Genomic DNA, 16,428 nt, shown 5'->3' on the forward strand with positions numbered 1-16,428 from the left:
CGGCCTCACAGAGATGGTCAACGTCACGACTAACGCTGTGAATGGAACGTGCGTCCTCGGCCAACTTCTAAGGTAAATATTCCGACATATATTCCGACAGCGTCCGAGGAAAGCTCAGGAAAAAACCCAGGCAGCACAGAGGGCACCGGGATTCGAACCCGGATACCTCCCAGTCACGACGTGACATTGGCCTGCGCGCTAACCTACTCATCCTCGTACTCATTCTCTTATACATGTGTTTACATCAAGGTCAGCGTTCGGATGAATATTAATTGGGAGTAGATTTATACGAAAGGAGAGCCGTTCAGACAGAGAAAAATACTGATTTGTAATGTGCTTGGATACTGTACAATCATCATGGTCCGTTGAACTCCAATCAATTTATGCATAGCGCACCCAGAGATATAGAACATATTTTCGCAGTCACGAAGTACGAAGTCACCCTTGCAAGGTCCTGAGGTAAAACTCTTGGCAAAACTAGCGCAAGACGTTTTTGGCGTGTACACTTGTGTTTGTACCCATGAGGCGTTCATTGCACAGTCTTCACGAATCTTGGTGGAGTGTCTTGGTCGAACTGGGTCTAAAAGTTGTCCACTTCTGTTCGCACTGCTTGATGCACAGTTTTGAAGTCGTGATACATGAACACAGCACGACGCACGCACAGCTGGGCAACCTTGATACTGTCCTGATGTCCAGTAGTAGTTGGCTTCCTCTAAGATATTAAACTGCCTGAAAACACAAGTATGATATGCATTAGTAGTTGGCTTCCTCTACGGTATTAAACGGCCTAAAACACAAGTATGATAGGCATTAGAAGCGTGGAAGAAGGAAACACAAGGAGCGGCTCTTCCTTCCAGGCTAGCGTAGCCACCCTCTAGCGGTCGCTCGAGTCAAAATCGCCATTACGCCCTGTCCACCACGTGACCCCCTCTAAAGTTTCGGTTTTGCAGCGCTTTATTTCTCGCGCTGCTCTCCGTGTGATTTTGCTTTTCGCAAGTAGTTTATTTTGAAAATGTAAGCACCATCGTAGAAACGGCGTATGGTAATGTGTTCCTGTACAGGCTGCGGCTCTCGTTGAACTGAAAGCATGCAGTTCTGACACGGGGACACGCCTTGTTCGTAAGTACACGGTCAGTTGTTCTAGTTGCCTCTGTGTGTTCGAGTCATCTTGAATTGTTCGTTTAGACCTAACACTGTGCCGTAGAACATGAGAGAACTCATGTTCTGAGGCTGGAACAACATAGAAGGGACAATCACATACATACATCCTACAGCTGGCTAACCTTTTCAGTGACTTTCATCTTTCTGTGCCGTAGATTCATTTCATATCCTCTGTTGTTGTACAAATCTGATTAATGGTGTTCTGAGTACGGCATTCGTTACCACTTAATCAAGAAACGTACATACGTTGGAAGTCACCGTTGCCACACGTGATGTTTCAAGTTCCACGTACTCCTTTTGCGTTCTGCACACTGTGACTGGTCTTCTAATAGAAGAGTAAGCATCCGAACATACAGAGATAAAGTGCAAACACGCGTTACACGTAATACTGCCATCAGAACTGTGGCATGACTACAGCTCGCGTCGTCTGCTCCGGTGGCGCCGTGCTGTCTGGAGGGTCACGTGAGCGGTCACATGGTAGACAGGAGCATCCCAGAATGCAATGCGAAGCCGGCTACGCTCGTCCCGATAGAAAACTGTCGGAGAGGCCGCTCCTTCTGTTTCCTTCCTCCATGAGTAGAAGGGTTCAATTGCAATTGTTGCTTCTGGAGCTTCCATGCCGCATCATGTACGAATGAAAAATAGCCGAAGCTCCGTGGCTGCACGTGAATAATATGTTTATCAGCTGATCGTACTCGTACCAACCGTTCAAAATGAGCGAGAGGTGGTTTGCGTAGCGACTATCAGACCAGTTGGGTCCTACATTTTGCGAACCTACATTTGACATTTTACAACAAACAGGTTAATAAACCTCAGGACCTTTGAGCTTTAAAGGTCACCATAAAGTTGTTGTTTGTTGATAAAAGGCTTAGAAAATAGGCACCGCGGATACCGGAGGTCATCCGTCTGTGGCATCACTGCAGCCGTATCCGCCAGTCTCGGGAAAAGTTACTTGAAGAAGTACCTGAGTTACAGTTACCACACGAACAATGGATTACCACTACCACCTGGGATTCTTTGGACGTTCGCCGGAAACAACAACAACAACATATATATTGTGATGATGAAGTGGGGAGGTTTTCCACTCTAGGAGTGGAACGCTACCCCATAGCTAGAGGTCTAATATGAGTCGTGACAATGATCAGTGATGACGATGAGAGATGACGGGAATGATCGAAGCGGCGATGACGATGCTGGACGTGATCGTGGTGGTGGGAGTGTCGGAGGGCGCTGCTGGGGTCTGGGTCTGGGTCTGGGTCTGCTGGGTCTGGGGCGCCGGAAACAACTCACACACATAACACACTTAAAATCGGACTTGCATTGGATTGGATTTATTGTCCTGGGTAAAACTGAGATTCAATCCGATTTGTGTCGCCCAGTCAGTGTGACGCTCTTCTTCTCCATTCTTCTCATTTAATCTCTATTGTTCATTCTTCTCCGTTGCCCACACTACCAACCTTCCCGAACAGTACTCTCGGGATCCCTTAACGAGCTAGGTTCTCGCCCCCCCCCTCTCTCTCTCACAAAATTGCTTGGTCCCTGACCACATCCAGCCCAGCAGCACTGTGCCCTCAAAGCTCTCTTGACCTTTCTGGATAGCATAGGACTTCGATCCATATTGTGAAGGGGCTCATTATTTCGTTACCCGCATCACCACCAGCAATGGGGTAGAGTATCGCCCCTGCAGATGAAACTCCCCATTCATCACCTTGTAATCAAGTTGTTGTTGTTTCCCACACCTCGCAGCATCCGCGCTGATAAACGCTCGGGGCACTGCGCGCACATGACCCCGCGTTACACCAAATTGCCAGTGTCGAAGGCTCAATTGTAACCACAAACTCAACCAATAGTGTGTAGGCTGATATCTTAATCACCGAGTCACCAAGGCTAGTGTAGTGGTTGGAATTACCTGCCATACACGCTGTTATAAAGCAAGCCGCCGATCCAGCACATAATGCCCTCACTGCAATCGCCGAAAGGTCAGCCTTCCGTTCAGGGCACAGGGCACTTAGACTGCCGAGGACGATTCCAACGGAGCCCACGTTTGAGAATCCACACAACGCGTATGTTGCTATCACAACGGAACGCTCCTGCAAAATAAAATACACGCGCTGATGAGATCATCGCAGCAGTGGCCAAATTATTTTTTTCGAACTGTGTGCTTCGAGGTATTTGCCTATTTCCAAGTAATTGGGAACGCTTGTCGACTTGGGACGAACGAGAAAATTATCTCGTTGGTTGCGTAATACGTTCTCTTTAGCAAACGCCGTGCACAGCACAACTAAAGAATAAAGAGAGCGTCGTGAAACGACAATGGAGTTGTAAGCATACTATAGTGCCGCAGAAGACATGTCATCCAACCGTTTCGCTGGCACCACGGTGCTACGGACATCCCTTATTCACACGTCTGCAGCACACAATCCATACGATATATAATCAAGGCAGGCTCAGGTTCCCGTCTTTCTAGGCCATTTGCAAAAGTTCCAGGGAGCCGGAGGATGCCGGGAAATGCTGTACAAAACGACAGCGATTTGCTATCGTCCTCAGTCGTCGTCGCCGTCGTACTGATGTATGCACCGTCGCTGTCGTTTTGCACAGCATTTCCCGGCATGCCCTCTCGGGGCGCGCGCTGCTCCCTGGAACTTTTGCAAATGGCCTATACACCATCGGGAAAGAGATTCATTTCACCAACCAACCAACCAAATTTGTGACCATAACATACGCTCATTCCAACATCCGACGCCCGAAAAGCACGGTTGAAAAAAATCCGGATGTTTTTAAAAAGACAATCTCCAGTGGGCTTTCTTGGATAAAGCCCGGCTACTTTTGGACATTTTTTGGAGAATATAGAATAGAATATTGGATATTTTTTTGAGCCTAGAAATGTAAAACAGTGTAAAAAGAAATGTGTTTTGCTGTTCTCGATTTCAATTGACCTCTCGTAGTCTCGGTTTATGGTGAAAGATGAAAGTCACTGAAAAGGTTAGCCAGCTGTAGGGATCGAACCCACATGTGGGTTCGATCGAAGTGGGCAGATGTGGGTTCGATCCCTACAGCTGGCTAACCTTTTCAGTGACTTTCATCTTTCATCGTTGATTTCTTAGGCAATTTGAGGCTTTGTTTGTATCTGTCCCTTCTATGTCGTTCCAGCCTCAGAACATCAGTTTATCTCTCGGTTTATGGAACTGCATGTCCCAGTAACATTGAATGAGTTTTCATTGCTTTCCAAAAGGTGGGGCCCCATGCACGCGTGGTTGAATGGTGTAGACCGTACACACCCGGATTAGCTGTCGTGCTTAAGTTGCAATGTATCCAGGAAGCAGAAGGAAGCCTCTACCTGAATGGGCAGAAGTGGAAGAAAACGGGAAAAAAAGATACAACTGAAAAATTAAAAAGTTAGAAGCTAATGTTGCACGTACTTGGTCTTCTGTAAACATTCAACACTACAATAACATAAAGCGGGAGTTTTCCGTGTGTAACAGAGCAAGTGTTTGGGCTGATTGGTTTGGGTGATTAAATTAAAAATGATTGAAAACCCCCAGCGCTGGGTAGGACGAGGACAAAGGATAAGAACGACAAGGACCGGCTCGAGGACAACGCATAAAAACGACAAGGACCGGCCTTTTTTTATCCTTTGTCCTCGTCCTATCCAGCACTGGGTATTTCTAATCATTTTTAATTTACTCGCCGGTCCTTGTCGTTTTTATCCTTTGTCCTCGTCCTATCCAGCACTAGGGTTTTTTAATCATTTTTAGTTTTCCGTGTGACGCTGAATTACGATTGTCTTTCACATTGCATCTGGACTAAAATCTCTAAAAATATCCGGATTAGATAGTGTGGATAAGATCCAGATAGTGTGAATAAGATAAAAAAATCCACCGGATAAAATCCATGTGCATAAAAGCCAAACAACCCTGCCGAAAAATCGAGTAACCTGCATGGTGGCCCTCCTGCTTACCTGTAGTTGGCTTTTCATCTTTGCAAGCTGTGCGTAAGCGATGAATTCGTTGGCGAATGTTTTTATACCCAGCAGCTCCCCCACGGGACCACAGTCGACCCAGGGTACGCCCATTATATAAGCAAGTGGCCGGAACACCTGGCCCAGCACCCACTGCGGGAGAGTAATTGTACTTATATTGAACTTGCGTTACTCCGCTGAGCTGACAGAAATAAATAATCGAGTGTTGCTGGAGCGACACCGAAGTCCCCACTGAGCTTGAGGGAACATTCGACGAAGGGATAGCACAACACTGACTCTACACAACACGAACGGTCTGCAGGTACGTCGGTAAGGTACACAAATAATTTTTAGTCGTTTTCGTGCAAATGTCTTGTCCTGTGGCACATAGCTTCGTAGTAGGTTCCATACCATATTTAATGGTGTTTTGTAAAATAATGTTTGTAAAAGTGTGGTGTGTGAAAGATTTAAAGGTACTGTAAAGCAGTAGACAAGCATGATATGCCGGTGATGTGACTAGAGACTTTGTTGCTTCTAAATACCATATGCGGAACCATACGACCGACAACGCGCTATAAATATTTTTAATTTGCCATGAAAGATGCGGCGTAGTGGAGCGGTGCGACGCCTGGTGTCAAACAACCCCCTGTACAGCGGGCAACACTGAAAATTGGTATTACACACTATTACATCGGAACTTCGTTATTTTAGTAACCATATTATTAGTTTTCCTGTTTACCTATGCATTCTGAAACCCCTGTTAGCAGTGTTTTTTGCGAAGTAACCCAGCGCTGGCCGCTTTTCGATGGAGGCTCTCTCTACGTCTCTGCTGCGCCTGCGCGCTCCTTCTGTTCACGACCTCTTTCGGACGAACAAACTCTCTGTGTGAACCTCTGTGAACAAACAAGTCCCGACGCTGTCTGGCTATTTGAACGTCTGGCACATTTTTTTCAACGGCTCAGCATTTCATTTCAGTTCGCTTATTCGTTTATCCTCAGATGTGGATCGTTGTGTGGATTGCAGGGGCGGATTTTATGGTGGATTGTTATTTCGGGCCCAGTGTTATACGCGTACAATGTGGTTGCCGCCGTATGTGTCAAGAGTACGGATTAATTTCGAATACCTAGTACAGTGTTGCCCGTAATCTTTAATTGTAATTTTCTAATTAATTGCACCGTCGATTGGACTGAAACTTGCGCAGTTTTTGTCCTGGTGGCTTGGACTATCGAATAGCCACACTAAATGACATTTGATCGGTGCTGCTTTACAGTACCTTTAAGAAACATCTTTCCGGAACAGCACCGCAAGTGGTACTGCCCCGACGACCTTTTTATCGGCCGCGTTCATTGAAAGACACAGCCCACCCGAGGAGTGGATAGCGTTATCAAGGAGCCCTTCTCCAGTATTTGAAGGACCGTTTCCCCTTTGCCTCTCTTCACCGCTTACGCGGAGTTTAAGGGGTTTCAGAAATGTGAAAGGTCTAAGAAAATATCTTCCCGGAACAACACCGCAAGCGGTACTGCCCCGACGACCTTGTTATCGACCGCGCGTTCAAAGACACGGCCCACCCAGGGGCTGATCGCGTTATCAAGGGCCCTTCTCCAAATATGAAGGTACGGCTCCCTTTCGCCTCCCTCCGACGCGAAAGGTCACTACGCGTATTTGAAGGGAGACCAGAGTAAGGTCATTCGTTAAATAACCTTCTAAACGCTGTGTCGTGCAAAAAAATAAATAAAACACACACACACACAATTTCGATAGACATATGTTTGACAGAAAGCACCATTTCACGGTTGTGTGTCCCATTTAAACCAATACCAGAACAGAAGAGCCTGGAACAGATACAATTCTTCTCGTGGACATGTTTGTGCACGGGTGCTCTGCAAACACTTTTATCTGAAGCATAATCGCGCTTCTAAAAGTTCAACACTATTATCGCACTTACTGTAAGGCCTGCTGAATAACCGGAATGTTTAACCTTCAAATGTGATTTTGACGCACTGAAAAAAAAAAAAAAAGAAATGTCGGCACAGTTCCCCCTGAAGTCGGCCCAGGACGCATACTAACCCCCCTGTCCCCCACTCCTTCCTGCTGTCTTCTCTCCCCCTGTGCACGTCTGTACGTCGCTCATAGCCACAGTTGTTTCGCGGCGCTAACACGGAATAAAAAAAAAACACTGAGAAAAAAGTGTACCTTTGGTGGTAAGGGCAAGATATTTGTGAGTTTGTTGTGCATCGTACGATATCGCCTTTGCGTACGTAAGGAATTGCGCTGGTGGCCCTGCGCTCGCGCAGAAACTAACCGCGCACGCGCAGAACAAAGTGAACTTTGTCTCCTTCCACGACAACACATTCCTTTACGTATATGCAAAGGCGACAGGGTACAATGAACTAAAATACACTATACTGAAGAAAGTACCAGTCTCGAAGTCGTGAGTGCGAAAGTTGTGATCTGTTGTACGAAGTCCTCCACGGATAACCACAGACCCATCAAAACCCATGCACAATATCGCAAAAAGAAAAAGAAAAAGTCAATGTTACGCTTGAGCTCCGCCTGCTTGATTGTCGCAAAGAAGCGCGCACGACATATGCGTCTAGAGGAGGGGGCCCCGAGCTACACCATGTTGTTAACGCTTTAACGGGCGAACATGGAACGCGAGACTATTTTTTTTAAAGGTGAATTTCTTAAGCTTCCACAAGTCACAAAAGTGTAAAACTGCAAGCGAAATGTTGGTGCAACAGTCACTTTAGGAATTGCAAAGTTTGTGTAACTCGGATGTCAGTGAGCTCAATGAGTCTCCGATGTCATTATAGACCGGTAATCAATGTTACCGACCCTTAGAAGGAGCTAATTAGAGAATGAAATAGCCACTGAAGGCACATATAGTTCTCGCTGGCTGCATTACCTCTGAACCGGCCGGCACTTCAATATCAGTGTTGTAGGGGTCAGAAATACGTGATAGCAGAGAGCCGAATTAAACGGGGGCGACTTTTTTTTTTTTTCGCATGTGCTAGAAGGCCACGATACTACCAAATAATAGGATGCCTCAACCAAAAATGTCCAGGTGACTCGATGTGGCCTTTACAGCTCAGTGGCGTTACCGCTTGAGACAAGTTGACTCTCCCACCTGCTGCCACTGTGATGTTCTAGAGGATCTGGAGCACATTCTTCTTCATTGCTCCTACTTCCAACCTTCCCGAACCGCACTCTCCGAGTCTCTTCGTCGGCTGGACTCTCGCCCGTTCTCCCTATCGAAATTGCTTGGTCCCTGGCCCAATCCAGCCCAGCAACGATCAGCGCTCGAAGCCTTTTTAACATTTCTGGACACCATCGGACTTCGATCGTTATTGTGAAGGGGCTCAGTATTTCATACCCCACATCCCCACCAGCAAAGGGGTAGAGTATCGCCTCTTGCGATGAACCTCCCCACTCTCCGTCTCAAAATAAAGTTGTTGTTGTCTAGGTGCATTACCTGGGGACATATCCTGCACAAACAGGCTCGTTCTCCAAAGCGCCTTAATTTTTGACGGGCGATCGTCGTCTTTCTTGTAGGTATCACTTGGGACACCTGTCATCGCGATACTTAGTGAAACAAAAAAAATACAATTTCAGAAAATAATGTACCCGTCTATTCACACGAGCGACGTTCCCCGCAGAAGCCGGAGACGGGAAAAACGTCACTACTTTCTGAGCGTGAGTGATCAACGTCCAGTGTTCACGTACGCCGTTAACCGTGGGCGACTTGCGACACAGTCACGAGACATTCTGTAGCAGACGACAGGAACTACGCTGACGGTGTCGTCTGCGAAGTGTCGTCTGCTAAGTGCGCAGTACGCCACTCCCGATACTCCGCACCGTGTGAATGCTCACACAACACGGGACGGAACTTCGTCTCCAGCTGCATGCAGTGTTTTTGCTTTTTTTTCCACAGGAATCTTCCATGAGGATGTCGCTCGTGTGTATATACACAGTATGCGTCAGCACTCTTCAATCGCTCTTCTCGTCAGAGAACAACGGCTTTGAACACGCTCAGCAAAATCGCCGCTTGGACTCGCGGGGACAGAGTGTTCGCGTGTTGAGAACAAAGGAACATTAAGATGAACTGAAGTGATTCACCAACCTCGAACGTGAGAAACTCGACGTCGACAATGTTCCCGAACCATAGTAGCGTCCCGTTGAGGAACGCAAGAAACGCGAGGAATCCGATGAGGTTGGCCACAATGAAACCAAGGACCGTCAGCGCTACGATAGTGCCATTACAAGCTGCTTCCAGGACGTTGGTTTCTTCGCTGTGAATAAAAAAAAGAAAAAATGCATAGGAAATCAGTGCATGAACAGAACTCCCCCCGCATGTTGCAGATCAAGAGCAACATTCCGGGACATCCCTTCTGGAACCCGGCTTGACCTGATAGCAGGGGACTACGCAAGCAAGTTAAGTTTACAAGCAGCAAAATGTACTGAAAGTCGAGTGCAATAGGGGTGGACGGTATGCGTCTTATCAACGTTCTTTAGCTTCACGAGTCTGTTCAAGGACTTCCACCTACCCGTCCACCCCTATTGCACTCGACTTTCAGTACATTGTGCTGCTAGGGTAAAGAACACTGATAAGACACATACCGTCCACCCCTGTTGCACCCGACTTTCAGTACATTGTGCTGCTTGGGATATGGCATAGAGAGCTGATAAGATAAGCCTCTCAGTCGGAAAGGTCGCTAGACGAGGCAGAAACAAAGATGGCGATAGTGATCTCGGTTATATATGACCATGGTAGACTTAGTTGGAGAACAAGGCAAGGTCTTGAATATGATCCAACTGGTAGGTCTGGGACCTCCGAGACCGTCGATGTTGTAGGTGGGACAATATCAACTCTAGTATCCCCGTTTGTCACCAGAACAGCGTAGAAGCCCACGAAGACTTGCTCAGGTCGCAGTCATGCTGACGCCACAGATTTCTTAACATCTGTGCTTTATTCTCCTTTCAGCTACTCATCTGTATATGGCTCTGTTTTGTGAAGCTTCCGGATTTCTAAGGACGAAGCTGCTAACTCTGGCACCTCAGGGACGTATGACGAAGGCATTAGATGGGACAAGGACGGCCTCGGTGGCTCAGTTGGTAGCGTGTTCGCCTTCTGATCCCGAGATCGCGGGTTCGAACCCGGCCGAGGACGCCAGCAACTTGGTGGCAGGGTACAAGTTGCTTAGACACGCCGTCTTCCGCGAGGGACGTTAAATACGGGGTGCCGTGTGATGAGCTTTCATCGCACGTTAAAGAACCCTCAGGTGGGCAAAAGCAATCCACAGACCGACCGCTGTGGCGTCGCTCATGATCTCAGTTGTCTCGCGACGTAAACCCCCAATTATATATATATATAGATGGGACAAGGTCAACTCTGGTAGGCATATTTGTCGTCAGAACACTATATATAGAAGCCGCCGAAGATTTGCTGAAGATAATGTCAGGTCGTATCCATGTTGTCACCACAGATTTTGTAGCATCTATTTTTTTTTTCTCGCAGCTCCCCCTCTATGGAGCTGGCTATGTTATCTGAAGCTAGTGCAAAGTTTCTACCATATTTCCCGAGTTTGTAGAAACGTAGTTGATACCTCTCGCACTTCCAGGACGTATGGCAAGGCATTGTAGATTGGACAATATCGACTGTGGTATCCTTATTTCTCTAGTGTGTAAGCTGTGGAAAACTTTCTGAAGCCAGTATCAAGCCGTATTCATGCTGCCGCCGCATATTTTTAGCACCTATTTTTTATCGTTCGCGCAGGTAGTGTTCTCGAGCTGGCAGTGTTTTCTGATGTTAGTACAAAGTTTGCACCGTATTTTACGAGTTTGTAGAAATGTAGTTGAAAGCTCTCGCACCTCCATCCCCACCAGCAATGGGGTAGAGTATGGCCTCTGGCGATGAACCTCCTCACTCTCCGTCTGAAAATAAAGTTGTTGTTGTTCTCGCACCTCCAGGACGTACGACAAGGCATCGTAGATTCAGCAATATCTACTCTGGTATCCTTATTCGTCACCAGAATACTGCAGAAGCCGCCGAAAACTTGCTGAAGACAGTGTCAGGCCGTATTCATGTTGACGCCGCAGACTTTTAGCGTCTGATCTTTATTCTCCCAGCTACTGCTCTCGAGCTGGCTATATTTTCTGAAGCTAGTCCAAAGTTACGCCATATTTCCCGAGTTTATAAAGACGTAGTTGCTGGCTCTGGCACATGCGATACGGACGATAAGGCATTGCAGATGGTACAATATCATCTCTGGTATCCCTGCTTGTCACCAGAACAATGTAGAAGCCGCCCATGACTTGCTGAAGATAGCATCAAGTCGTATCCGTGTCACCACATACTTTTTGGCATCTCTCCTTTAATGCTCTCGCAGCTACCCGTCTAGCTGCCTCTGTTATCAGAAGCCAGTACAAATTTTGCACCGCATTCTACGAGTTTGTAGAAGCGTAGTTGATAGCTCTAGGCACCTCTAGGACGTACGACAAGGCATCGTAAATTGGACAATATCAACTCTGGTGTCCTTATTTGTCACCACACTATAGTGTGGAAGTCGCCGAAATTTTCCTGAAGACAGTGTCAGGCCCTATTCATGTTGGCGCCGCACATCTTTTCCATCTGTTCTTTGTTGTTCGCGCAGATGCTGCTCTCGAGCTGGCAATCTTTTCTGAAGTTAGTGCAAAGCTTGCACCGTATTTTCCGGGTTTGTAGAAACCTAGTCACAAGTTCTCAGTATCAACCCTGGTATCCTTATTTGGTCACGGTCGCAGTCATGCGTTAGCATGACTGCGACCTGAGCAAGTCTTCGTGGGCTTCTACGCTGTTGTGGTGACAAACGGAGATACCAGAGTTGATATTGTCCCATCTACAAGGTCGACGGTCTCGGAGGTTCCAGACCTACCAATTGGGATCATATTCAAGACCTTGCCTTGTTCTCCAACCAAGACTACCATGGTCATATATAACCGAGATCACTATCGCCATCTTTGTTTCTGCCTCGTCTAGCGACCTTTCCGACTGAGAGGCTTATCTTATCAGCTCTCTATGCCACATATCAGGTAACATGGATTCTTTTTTCAAGCTATCGGTCATGGGTAAATTAGTCAAAAGACGTAAGTGAAAGTTACAGAAATAGTAACAGAGTTACAGTTACAAGTACTGTTTTTTGAATTGCAATTATAGCTAGTCTTCAACAAGTCTTCGGGGCCTTCTACGCCGTTCTGGTGACAAACAGGGATACCGGAGTTGATATTGTCCCATCTACAATGTCATACGTCTCGATTCCGGACCTACCAAGTGAATCACATTCAAGACCATGCCTTGTTCTCCAACCAAGACCTTCCATGGTCATATATAAGTGGGATCACTATTCCTCTATATCCTCATCATTGTTTCTGCCTCATCTAAGGGCCTTACTCATTGAGAGGATTATCTTATCACCTCTCTATGACACATATCACCTAACATGGATTCCTTCGTCAAGCTATCGTCCTCGGTAAATAAGTCAAAAGACTTAAGCGAAAGTTACAGAAATACTAATTGATTTAGTTATAGTTACTCTTTTGGATTGCAATTATAGCTCCAGGCAGTTCTTACATTAAAACGACTTAGTTCCTAACAGTTACCTTAAAGGAATACTTGGGAACGCCTCAAATAACCGAGCAATCAAACTGAAACAGGAGTGTGGAGAGGAGTATCAAAACTTTTCCTTCCGAGGGCCAACGCGTTACGTCATCCTGCATGGAGCGGAGAAGTAGCCTACCACGCCGCTCGTAGCCGCTGCGTGACATTCACGGAAGAAAACCACGGACCAAGATTGGGGACGAGATCACTCGCACAGAGATGGAAAGAAACAACGGTCATCTGTTTCCCTGAAAGTCAGAAAACAGCCCAAGAATGGTATAACTAATGCACGGTGACGTCGGCCAAGCAAAGAAAAGAAGTCCATCGACGGTCGGTGGGAGCCAGAGTTTTTCAAATTTTGAAAGTCGTTTTTTATGATTCCATCTTCGTTATCCAGTGCGATATTTTCACAACTGTGTTCAGTTCGTGTAAATTATTGTGGGAATACTGCAAGCTTAAAATCCATTTTGTTCCGAAGACTCCCTTCAAAGAGAAGGGGAAATTAATGCATCTCTCTTACATTCTGTTTTAGCACCTGCGCGGGAATCTGGGTAATTATTTCATGGGAACACGGTCTAACGCTCGGGAATTGCTAGGTTGGCGCCCTCGCTGCGTCACGTGACCGTTGTCACTCGAACATGGATGCCAGGAATCCATCGGTCTTAGTCGCTTGGATCAAGCAACAGGCATGGCTGTCACCCGTCTTCGGGCTCCGTCGCCTGCGCTAAACCACGTGAACTTCGACGTGCGCGCCACTGGGGGCACTCGCCCCCGTTGCAGTGCGAATGTGACGACACCGGATGGGCAACCCGCTGCTCGGACGTTTAGATACCGGCCGAAAAAGGTTCTAGCTAGCAAATTCCGGTCCGATTCTGGTCCGGGTGGTCCGATTCTCCGAGAACGGCTTCTCGGACGCGATTAAGATAATCGAGGGATAAGCATCGTATTCTCAGAAAATTTATTAACATCACAGTCTAGAAGTTGCTAGACTGCCTAGACTTCGTAGACTCTTGTTGCCTCCTATACATCCAACCAGCCGGTTGCACTCTGAAAACGCACACACACACACACATGCACAAGCTCAGAAGTATTCCATACGAGGACGAAAATGTGGGACAATTTTGGACTGATTTCATTTAAGATTCCCTTCCTTGAATGACCACTGTAGTGAAGTTTAACCATCTTTCAGCGCGCTTCAATACGTGCCACATAATATCTGCTAGTGATTTACGCGGGAATGGATTGAACAACAACTATTACGCAGTGTTGCGAACCGCCGAATGGTAGCGAGTCCTATCCCAACACCCTGGGGAAGGAGCGTAGGCAGAGGCAAGGAGCACAACGAAACAGAAAGTGTATTTACAGAAACGTACAAGAGTTCTCTCTTTGGCGGGTCACAGTGTTCGCTTAAATAGGCGACGTCCCTGGGGATCAGGTCAGAGTGGGCAGTGGTTCCAGGAAAGCCGACGTCGTTGTCTCCCCTTTAGTACCTCATGAATGGGCTCTCCGGCTCTGAGGAAGATGGCTTCCCGGGTTGTGGGAGGAAGGCGAAAATGGCGAGTCGTAACAGCTCGTAGCCGCACCGGGTTGACCTCCGACGGGCTTCAGTCCAACAGTGCAGTGCAGGCGAGACGCATCCACTTACGGCATTGGCACTCTGGTTGGCCGAGGACCTTTTGTAGATGGGTGTCGGGCTTCCAGTGACCGATTCCGGTTCAAAGCACAGGTCAGCTTCCTCCATTGGTGATGCTACGTTGATGGCCTTTTTCCCACGTCGCCTCGCTGGTTGCATTCAGCTATTGCTGTTTTCAGTCGTTGCTCCAAAGATAGTTGCCCGTGACGACTTTTAGGGTTGGTTGGCAAAATTTCATCGACGGATACACACTAACGTGGTAAAACAACAGCAGAACAGGACGCAACAATTCACAGTTTGCAACCTCATAGCGGCTATCCTTCGTCATCATCTAGCCAGAACAAGTTGCTTCATATACAAAAGCTGAAGGTGCAGAGTGTATTGCGTCAAATAAATCTTCCCTATGCAAAAACCCACTATCATTAACTTTTTGTATTTTCCAAAATTTTGATACAATTAGGACAAAGTCGTAAGACAAAATCTGTATCACTTCCCTGTCAGTCTTCAATCGGCTTTATCGTGATGGCGCTTTGTTTTTGAACCACTCTTAATCTTGGTCCTGTAGACAGGACAGCACTGAAAGTAGCAAATCAAGCTCTACTTAGGCAGTCTGCGTTAAGGTGAGCTTTCCCCTTCTTGTACTGGACTATGAAATTGTGCTGGTGCAGGGCCGAGCTCCATCTCAGGAGTCGGGGGTTCTTACCCGACATTTGACTTAACCACGTCAAGGGACAGTGGTCTGTCACGATGATAAATTCGGCTCCATAAAGGTAGCACGATAGCTTTTGCGTCGCCCATACCAGGCGCGCGCACTCTTTTTCGGAAGCACTATATGCCTCTTCACTGACTGAGAGCTTACGGCTAGTGGCAAGTTCAACCTCTCCGTATTATTTTTAGTCCGTCCAACTCCAATTCCAGCTTACGAGTGCCATACATGATGGGATGCTCGTTGCCCTTGTCATCTTTCTGGCACAATATCACGCCCATACCACGGTTGCTGGCATCGCACTGGACGATGAATTGTTTGCTGTAGTCAGGGGACCTGAGAACAGGCGGTTTCGTCAAGGCGGGTTTCAGCTTTTGAATCGCGTTCTCTTTTTGGTCGTCCCAGAGGACTTCAGTCGGGGCTTGTTTACGGAGTGCATCCGTTAGCGGGCTAGCTGTTTCGGAGTACCTACGAATGTAGTTCCTGTAGTACCCCGCCAAGCCTAGGAAGGCCCTAACTTCAGATTTGTTTTGCGGCATCGGAAATTCCTTTATCGCCTGTACTTTCACTTCGGCAGGTGTTCGCTTCCCTTGGCCTACTCGGTGACCCAAGTATAAAACCTCTGCCTGAGCGAGGTGACACTTGCTCACTTTGAGTGTGAGACCCGCCTTCCTAAGTCGATCGAAAACGTCTCTCAGATGTTCTAGGTGGTCCTGCCATGAGTCGGAAAAGATAGCGACGTCATCGAGATATGGTACGGCCATAGATTTCTGCCCCGCGAAGTACTTGATTCATCAGTTTTGAAAAACAAAATGGAGCGTTTTTTCAACCCGAAACTGAGCATTACTGGCTTGTACGTTCCGAACGGTGTTGTGAATGCCGCATACTGTTTAGCTCTTTCACTCATGGGCACGTGCCAGTATCCGCGCACGAGATCGAGTGACGATATGAACCTTGCTAACCTTTTCAACCCTCTCTTCTATGTTGGGTATCGGGTACACCTGAGTTTTTATCACCGTGTTCAATCTTCGATAGTCTATACAGGGTCTGGGTTCCTTTCCTGGTACCTCTGCGATGACCGTCGGAGACGCAAAATGGCTTTCCCCTCAACCACACCTAACTCGAACATACGTTTGACCTCTTTCCGCATGATTTCCTGCTGGCGAGGGGAGATACGGTACGGTCGCGATCGTATACGGGTGTTTCGCTGGTGAGCTCAATATCGTGGGTGATGAGATCTGTTTTACCGGGCTTATCTGAGAACATATCCCCGAAATCTCGTTCCAACTCATCAATGTCCTTCATCTGATCCTCGGACAGCTGTGCTTTGCCCACTG

General features: G+C 47.2%; 1 protein-coding gene across 3 annotated transcripts in view; it reads right to left on the minus strand.

Moving 5' to 3' along the window:
* Window positions 1–307: 307 nt before the first annotated feature.
* LOC135366454 (sodium/nucleoside cotransporter 2-like) overlaps window positions 308–16,428 on the minus strand; it is a 46,157-nt gene continuing 30,036 nt past the window's right edge. For all 3 annotated transcript variants that reach the window (XM_064599162.1, XM_064599163.1, XM_064599164.1), the window contains 4 exons: window positions 9,240–9,408; window positions 5,120–5,272; window positions 3,071–3,251; window positions 308–729 (listed from right to left, as the gene is read on the minus strand). In XM_064599162.1, the coding sequence (XP_064455232.1) occupies window positions 713–729; window positions 3,071–3,251; window positions 5,120–5,272; window positions 9,240–9,408 (520 nt within the window). In that variant the 3' untranslated portion in view covers window positions 308–712. The remainder of the gene's footprint in view (window positions 730–3,070; window positions 3,252–5,119; window positions 5,273–9,239; window positions 9,409–16,428) is intronic.

The sequence above is a fragment of the Ornithodoros turicata genome, chromosome 8 (genome assembly GCF_037126465.1).
Source record: "Ornithodoros turicata isolate Travis chromosome 8, ASM3712646v1, whole genome shotgun sequence".
Taxonomy (NCBI): domain Eukaryota; kingdom Metazoa; phylum Arthropoda; class Arachnida; order Ixodida; family Argasidae; genus Ornithodoros; species Ornithodoros turicata.